The sequence below is a fragment of the Megalops cyprinoides genome, chromosome 21 (genome assembly GCF_013368585.1).
Source record: "Megalops cyprinoides isolate fMegCyp1 chromosome 21, fMegCyp1.pri, whole genome shotgun sequence".
NCBI lineage: Eukaryota > Metazoa > Chordata > Actinopteri > Elopiformes > Megalopidae > Megalops > Megalops cyprinoides.
The window spans coordinates 6,910,979-6,920,000 of record NC_050603.1 but is presented as its reverse complement, the minus strand read 5'-3'; the positions used below and the strand labels follow the sequence as shown (position 1 = coordinate 6,920,000).

The following is a 9,022-nucleotide window of genomic DNA, read 5'->3' as shown; positions in this document are numbered from 1 at the left end:
GTGGCTTGTGTGTGTTTGTACATGTCTGTCTGTATGTGTGTGTGCATGTGTGAGTGTGTGTGTGTTCATATGTGTGTATGTGTCTGTGTGTGTGAGAGAGAGAGAGCACTGTGTAGTCTGCGTAACTTTCCGTGAGCTGACAGAAAGTCATTCCTCACTTGGGGTAACATATAATCAGCTCTGGTGTTCCTGCACACAGCATCCCGGGACCTCTACTTATCTCAAAATGGGAGCGTTCAAATAAGGCAAACAAACAAACAGTGGCGTGGGGATGTGACAGTCTGCCTTTGTGATGGGTTCTCACCGAGAAAAAGGACACTGAGGTTAACCTAATTACACGGCGCCGCCAATGAGAGAGTTCACAGCAGCTCCTCTGCTCTGACTGACTCATAAAGAGAGGCTCAGCCAGCTCACCCTGTGGCTGGCAAGCAAGGCCATTCCCATGCTTGTGTCCAGACCCCACTCGAACCCCCCGAGAGACTCAGGGAGGCGGCGCAGTGTCTGACGGACTGCTACTGTGGAGGAACGGCCTTTGCCGAGAGTTACAAAAGCTGTGGTCTTGCCCTTACTTCCTGCTCCACTTCCTGTCTGATTGCCCCTTGTAGACTCTTCTTTTTAAAATATGTTGACACTCAAAAATATTGATCGCCTACATTTTTAATGTGTTAATATGTATTCCCAATCATTTCTAAGAGTCTTTATTTACCAGGGTGAGTGGAGGGTGTTTTATGTGGTGGTACATAACTGCATAGTTAGAGTAAACGAATCAGTCACACTGATTTTAAATATGACTTTCACAAAGGAAACAGGAATTGAAAATGGTTTGGCTGTACAGCTTTTTCTCTCTCTTATATTTTTTGTTATAAACAACACAATGGTGGTGGGCATGCACTCAAGTCATGACTCATGAGTTACCCCTGGTGGTGTGCAATAAAAGCTGAAGCACCCCCTAGTGGCGATAATCTGGTCAGTAGTTTGGTAACTGGAAGGTTTGCACCTTAGAAGAGAAATAGAAAAGACAAATGAAGATTTTGTCAGTCTAATCTTTCCCTGTCCCTGTGTCCTTCTCTCCCTCTCAAATACAAAAACACAGTACACACACCAATAGCCAAAGTAAACTCACCCACACACACATACACATACACATACACAGACACACACACAGATGGACATGTACAAGCACACACACACACACACACACACACACACACACACACACACACACAGTAATTACACCCAAATCTTTTCAATGTCATCTTTTCAAGAATCCTTTTTTAATACCATCATAAGCAATGCTACAACATGAAAAACAGCCCTTGACCGATGAAAAGTATAAAAGGATCATTCACCGTGATAAATTGGGTTTAAATGCTCTGGCGAAATTAAAAGCAAAGCGACACCACAAGACACAACAAAAGGGAAAAAAGGAAAACATGAAAGAGGAAAAAAATGCAGCGAGCGATGCTTCACGTTACACGGTTGTTTTCGGAGATATCTTTTTTTGCTTGTGGGATAGTTGTTCTTCCCACACAGTGTGAAAAATCAGACTGTCCTTTCCCCTAGTGATACCCAGGAAGGGGAGTCTGTGAAATGTACAGGTACACCGCCTCCCCGCCCGCGTTCCAGCTGCATTCCGAGAATCCCAAACATGTCCTCCACGCCGGCGGGGGTGCCTGCCACCCCCCCCCCCCTTTCGGCCCAGTGTCCATTTATGGGCAGCAGTGTAGCATAGTGGTTAAGGAGCAGGACTCGGACGTGAAAGGTTGCCGGTTTGATTCTCCACTGCTGCTGTACCCTTGGGCAAGGTACTTAACCCGGAATTGCCTCAGTATAAATGGATCCAGCTGTATAAATGGATAACATTGTAAAAAAAACTGTCACCAATGTATGGCGCTCTGGATAAGAGAGTCTGCTAAATGCCAATAATGTAAAGTAATGTAATGTAGGGGTCGGCGAGGGAGACGCGTGTCTGATGTCCGCGTGGTTCTCGCTCCCGCTGTCCCGGGTAAAGACATGCATCTGTCTCTGGTGAGGTCTCAGAGATGTGCTGCAGAAAAGTCAATCCATTTCTCACCGAGGCCCTCCAGTGCTTCTCAGCTCACAGAAATGGGGAAGGGGGGTCAGATCTGATTTGTAAGAGATGGGAGGCTGACGGCTGGCTGTGATCTCGGTCTCAACAGGTCATATCACTTCTGCGTAAACTGTCTTCAGCTATATTGACTTTAGGGGATTATAACCTGGTGGGTGGAGGAGTCCCTGCTTTGCTGTGCTCCACAAATTCTTCTTCCCTTGATGTCCTCTGACTTGCTGCTGTTGGTTTACATGTCCAGACTTTGGGGGGGGGGTGCGGATGGGTAGGGGAGGGTCAGAATGCTCCTACCTCTGTGCCCCAGGATTGTGCTGCCTTGCTGGGGGTCCCGGCGCCCCCTCGCTGGGCAGGGGTGGAGCCTGGGGGCGCGAAGGGCCGGAACGAGACCTGAGAGGCGGCCGAGGAGGGCGGGGCAGCCAGGAGGGGCGGAGCACCATGGGCTTCAGGGGAGGGCTGCGAGAGTCTGTGGGCGGGGGAGGGCAGGGATGGTACCCTGCGCACGGCAGCCAGGGCGGGGCTCAGCACTGCCGTCTGCTGAGTGGCTGGCAGGCAGCCAATAGGAGCTACGCGCAGGGCTGACGTTGGGTAAGTGGCCAGGAGGGCGGCGGTGTGGGGTGGGAGGTCCCTGCGAGAAACCCCCGGGAACGGGCCGGAGGCGGAGGAGGAGGAAGGGGGCGGGGTGGGGATGTGGGGGAAGGAGGCCCAGGGCCAGGGGGCAAACGGCAGGGCAGCTGGGCTCTGCATCAGGGGGTCCAGCTCGCTGGCGCAGTGGCTCAAGTGGGACACCAGCCGGGCTCCAATCGGGTCAGGCGTCTCCAAACCCTCCAGGGAGCTCAGGTACCGAACCACCTCCCCCACACACTCCCGAAATCCCAGCGTCCTGTAGTCCACCGCCAGAGCACGGGCATCAAAGTACCCTGGCAGGGAGAGACAGAAAAACAGAAGGGGGGGGAGGTGGTAGAGGATTTAAATCTTTATCTAGGTAGGTGCCATTACACAAGCAGTGTGGCATAGTGAGAGATGTTTTTCTACTACAGTATCTCTGTCCTCTCCCTAAACTATTTACATTTTAAACTAAAGTATCACTTCAGTCCTCCCTTGTCTGTCTCTGTTTCTTTTTCTCTCTCTCCTGCTCTCCTTTCCTCCTCCCTCTGTTGTGTGTTCTCTCTCAGCCTGAGAAGGTGCTCCGTGCTGCTTTCTCAGGAACAAGCCCATTCAAGGGAGGACAAAAACATTTAAATATTATATAATTTGAGCTCCAAAACACCCAGCCATGCACGTACACACAAAAACACTGACACACAAGCACATGCAAGCACACACACACACACACACAGGCGAATGCACATGCACACATAAACATACAATAGAGCTGTCTTAAAGTGTGGTGTATCCACACGGCCATTGGGGGTATTACAAGAAAGAAACATTTTTAAAAATAAAAAATGTTACATTTCACTTTAACTTCTAATTTAATGAAAAGTTTAAAAAGCTATTAAGTTCTCTCCTTGCTCATTCTGTTTGAGGACTGAGGGGTGTTCCCTACCTTTCCCGCCCATGGCGTGGAGCAGTTTCAGGTGGTCCACAGTCATCTGCAGGATCTCCGCCTTCTCCAGCTTGGAGGACCCCTGGGCCAATCAGGAAACATCATGACAACACAGCGAGAGGCACATGTTGCATGCATGAAAAATGCATGTGAACACGCAAATAACATGCTGAGGAGCACTGGACTCCATGCTGTCCTTCACATTTTGCCTGAAATGCCTCTTGTCAGTAAAGGACAGGCGATCGGAGTGAGTCCTTGTCTCCGTTGACACCATCCTTCTCACTGAATGGACTGGAGGCTCATTCATAAGTACAGATGATTGACAGAAAGGTCTTAAGACGTTTGTTTGAATGCAGTTTGCTCTATATTTCAAAGTGCTCTGCGGCACTCACGTTTACATTTACATATACATTTATTCATTTAGCAGACGCTTTCATCCAAAGCGACGTACAAAAGCGCATATAGTGGGCAAACAACAGGCACAAGGGCAGGATGTGTACAGGTCATACAATGCAGATAGCGCTGAAGCTGAGCGCAAGGCCAGTGTAGCGAGACAGCTAATCTGATCTAAGGATACATATATCAAATGCAGTCACTGTGACAATAAAGTGCTGCCACACTACCTACCTAAAAACATGCTGCAAATACAACATACGAGATGGTGTTACAAGTACGAGCGATACAAATGGAGGTACAGTTAACTCCCGGTTAACTGACTGAGTCTGCAACATGTGGCATGAATACTTGGAGTATGCTCGAGAGTATGTGAAATGAACGGCACTGGAAGCACATCAGCCGAGTCCTTCTCCATAACACAGAATACGCGCTCGCGCCCTTCTGATATAAAACTACAGTGAGCTGACTGTGTGGGAAACGGGACTTTTTATTCATTCGATTATTTTTGATCGACTGATGGATTCATTGCTTTACTGATTGATTGTAACATGCAGTGCGGATTACAAACAAAAATTAATTGTTATAAGAAAATATATCTGAAGTTCTTCTACAATCTACAGTACACCTAAAACACTGCTATTTAGAAAAAGGTGACTACTGGACAGAAATCACATGAAGGTAATTTTTCATAGATATGTAGACCTCCTGTGAAATTATTATTTTCAAAGCACTCATGACTGGGAATTAAAAAAAACCTGCATGCCTAATACATGGGCAAGTACAAGTTAAAAACTGCACTAACACTGTTACCTGTTTCTCAAAGGCACTGGGAACAAGACGTCTCAGTTCTGACAGACTGTGATTGATCCGGTCTCTCCGCCTCTTCTCAATTATCTGACGAATGAGAGAATGAGGACATGTCAGAGTATCCTGGAGGAACCAATCATCTTGTCCAATGCCCTGTGAGGGTCTGCTCCACTTCTCCTCATGATTTAACAGCTCTGTCAAACTCTGTGAGTGACTGTTTTTAAAAGGCACCTAGATTGGTATCATAATCACGTTAAACTCAATATTACTTTACATAATTGGCATTTAGCCAATTTCTTATCCAGAGCAACTTCCATTGGTTACAATTTTTAGAAAGTTATCCATTTATACAGCTGGACATTTACCAAGGCAAGTCTGGGTGAAGTACGTTGCCTAAGGGTACAGCAGTGTCCCAGCGGGGAATCGAACTGGCAACCTTTTGGTTATGAGTTCTACTCCTTACCACAATGCCACACTGCCGTGCAATGAAAGTGGTTGGGTGGACATTCCAAACACTTACAGCCCTGCAATGCTCTTTGTCTTGGAGTGCTTTCTGGTTCTTTTTCCAATAATTTTCCAATAATAGTAATAATAAAATTCTCCAGAAAGTTACAAAAGTAAATACACATGCTAAATTATAAACCTAAAGACATGTGATGTTTTCAAAGCTGCTTTAAATGTGATGAGGTGCTCACAGACCTATGCTAAATGCCTGGAACCATAGCATAGAATAATTTTTAGAGTGACCATCACAACATTGTCAACCTCTCGAGCATGGAATATCAAGCTGTCACATTGCTCAGACACATTTTATATTACATAAAAATTGTACCTGTGTAATTATATATGTAATTACTACATAAACTCATCTTGTTGTAGAGTGCTAACCCTGTGGAAAACCCTCAGCACTTCATACAATTGCACACATGTACCTACATAATAATACTTGTACACACAGGTATATGGCCACTGTAAAAAAATATGATCTATCATACTTCCAGGTTTTCACTTTATTATGCTTAATATCTGTTATTGTAGGTGATGTTACCTGGCCTTTCTTGGTTGATCTGCAGCTGACTAGCTGATGTATAAATACTTGAGAGACCAAAAAATAGTCAGGTGGTACTTCAAGCCACAATAGAGTTGTGGCTTGAAGTATTCAAAAAAAAAAAAAAGTGGGAGAGACAGAACAACTGAGGTAGTAAGACTCACCCCTCTGCGCTTCTTGCGGGCCAGAATTTGTGAGGTGTTACCTGGGGACAGGGAACCAGTGACAGGACTAGCAAGCGAGAGAGAGAGAGAGAAAGGGGGGGGGGACAGAGGACATTTTAATTAGCGCATTCTTACATGCTGTCATCGTTACTTTCTTAATATGATGCATAACCTCCCTCCTGCTGTGCATCTCCAGGCACTGTTTGATTCGTCTTCACTCAGTGTTAGATACAGAAGTTATTGAAAAATGTTTTTTTTTTTTTTTTTCCGATTACACACATTATGGACGCTGGTTTGAGCTGAGTGACATGTTACGCTCCTTGTCTGTGCTAAACGATGCTGCCTTTTGAAAGCTAAGACAAAAGCTGCTGGTGGTTAACCGTCACAGACCCCCAGGACTGCAGTGAGGCTCTGAGGCACTTAGTAGTCTTCTTCTTGAAACTTCTCTGCAGGATGAATAATCGTGACAAATGTGTTCAATTTACAAAGATGCTGAGGAATGGATGAGCGTAGATTTATTTTGCCTCTGGAAGTACAGAGGTAAGTTTGGGTATTCGTTGAATAAAATCGCATGATTTTGATTACTGTTGACTTACAAAATCTTCATTACTTCACATTTCTATCCTAATCTTTGTTTTAAAAAAAAGCTGAACTTAAAATATTTATTACGTTTTATCTTTTCAAATTCTAGCCATTTTCAATATCTCAGTTTAATCAAAATGTCATTTCATTTATGAAAAACATATATGTTTAAAGTAACTTAAGAAGGAACCTATGTTTATTAGATGATTTTAAATTTTACATCTAAAACATTTAATACATATTTTAAAAGTGTCTATTAAATTTTTAAAAATCTTTTAGCCTTTTCCAATGCCAACATTTCATCTAGCCATCAAATAAAGAAATAAAAATAATAGTAACTTAAAGAAGAAGGAGCCTCTGTTCATTAGATGATTAGTAAGAATATTGCTTCCAAAAGTCTCAATCTTTCAGTGATCACTCAAGGTTGTGAATGTCAATGGCAAGAGCTCTGGAGTGAATTTTAGTAATGTAATGTTTTCATGTAATGTAATACGTTCTCTGTCTGTTTGTTTTATGACTGGTTCATTGGCCAGCTTTGTTATCAAAGTAAAGACATTAAATCAGTCTAATATGTGCACAGTAGCGGCAGAAGTTGTCATTACACAGTGCTGAATTTTTTTAATCTGGAAAAATTTATTGTATTTGTTCCTCAGTGTCTCTAAGTATACATTTAGTTATATTGAGATTTTTTGGTTAATAAGAGACATCACACTTTTGCATCACACTTTCTTTCAGAGAGACCTTTAAACCTCTACGGCGATGAAGTCCCTGGTTAACAATTCTTGCTCTTGTTTGAAAAGCAAAGCAAAGTGATTACCAGTAACACAGCAAGTTTTGGAAGGCGTTTTAAAGCTCAGAATACAAGCCTGCTCCTGATTTTCAGAGAGCTGCTTCAGGACTTCATAGAGCTGAGAACTGACTGAATGAGACACAATGGAAAACAGACAGGGATGGAAACTCTGAGGAAATTATAGGACATGTGCAATTTGTTTGTCAAGACTGGGAAATACAATTCCACACTAATCATCAAACATGTCCCTTTAAAAAATCAACTGGGCAGCCAATCTGTGCCACTCTATAATTATATACATTAATATTTTGCTGGACTGCTCTTGCATGTTAAAGACAGACATCTCATTCATACAACACTTCTGTAGCTTTGCTTTGAGTAGACTGACTTGTGATATTCAATTATCATCAAACTGAGAGTTTGAAAGTCACATTGTACTCTATTGCATCTTTAATTGTCTTGCCATCCAGAATTTTGTCAGAGGATAAAGACCTCTAGAACGAGAAATATAGACTGGAGAGAGATTTGAAAAAACCTACTTGGTCCATACTGTGCTACCTTGGCACCTGTTTGTTGCATGTATCTTTGCTTGCTGCCTAGCTAGATGGATAGCTCGTGCAAATCAACTACTTCTCCTTTGTGAAAAAAAATGTAATTGCATCAGAAATGCTGTCACCTAAACCAGGATACACACATTTCTTCATTTTTTTTCATTGCCAGCTCTCCATAGCCAACCCTTCACCAATTAAAACAAATCATTTAACAAATTTGTTTAGAAGCAAGCCATCACAAAGTAATGTGCCAGTGTCACCCTGCCTCTGTTTACCCTCGTGTCAGAAGTTTAGCATGTGTGAGGTAAGGCAGGTGGGGTAGCGTGTGGCTTTGGGGTTGCCCTCCTCACCAGTAGCCATCCTCCTGTCCCACGTCGATCAGCTCCTCCGCGTCGGTATCTGGAGAGCTGTAGTCGTGGGGTCTCTTCATCGCTAGGCCGGAGTCCTGTTCCTTCAATGATGGACGGACGGACGGACAGAGGGACAGGCAGGCAGTGCTGGGCTGTCTCACCGCAAGGCGCGGAGATTAGTGGGACGGCGTCGGCGGTTCCTCCCTTCTTGCGCCCTCCGAACAGAGCTCTCTGGAAAGCGGGCACTCTCTGGTGCCACTGCCCACCCTATGTGCCTCTCTCTCTCTCTCTCTCCCTCTCTCCCTCTCTCTCTCTCTCTCTCTCTCTCTCTCTCCCTGCCTCCTGTTGACAATCCCTGCGTCCCTCCTCTTTCCTTCCCTCTGCGCTCCTCAGTGTGACAGTCCCTTTCTCTCTCTCCCTCCCCGTCCCTCTTCCACACTCGCGTCTCTGTGATCCAGGAGACCCTCAGCCTAGCTGTTCACCCACTACCCCCCGGCTGCTAAATGCTCAGCCTGACATAGGCTTCCCCCAGCTCCTTTGCCTTCCACTGGCACTCAACCAACTTTTCGCCCCGGGCTCCTGCCTCTCTACCTCTCTGTGTCTCCCTCCCTCTCTCTCACTTCCTGGGGGGGGTGGTGGGGGGGGACCACTCTGTCGTTGGTTGGCTCTGTGACCGACTATTTAGCAGCCGCATTCTCA

General features: G+C 45.0%; 1 protein-coding gene across 1 annotated transcript; it reads right to left on the bottom strand.

Moving 5' to 3' along the window:
* Positions 1 to 2,365: 2,365 nt before the first annotated feature.
* On the bottom strand, positions 2,366 to 8,599 carry heyl (hes related family bHLH transcription factor with YRPW motif like). Its single transcript, XM_036555029.1, has 5 exons — positions 8,324 to 8,599; positions 6,051 to 6,117; positions 4,842 to 4,925; positions 3,636 to 3,717; positions 2,366 to 3,006 (listed from the first exon to the last, which is right to left on the bottom strand). The coding sequence occupies exons 1-5, from the start codon at positions 8,401 to 8,403 to the stop codon at positions 2,366 to 2,368; spliced, it is 954 nt and encodes a 317-aa protein (XP_036410922.1). The 5' UTR covers positions 8,404 to 8,599.
* Between the last annotated feature and the right edge of the window lie 423 nt (positions 8,600 to 9,022).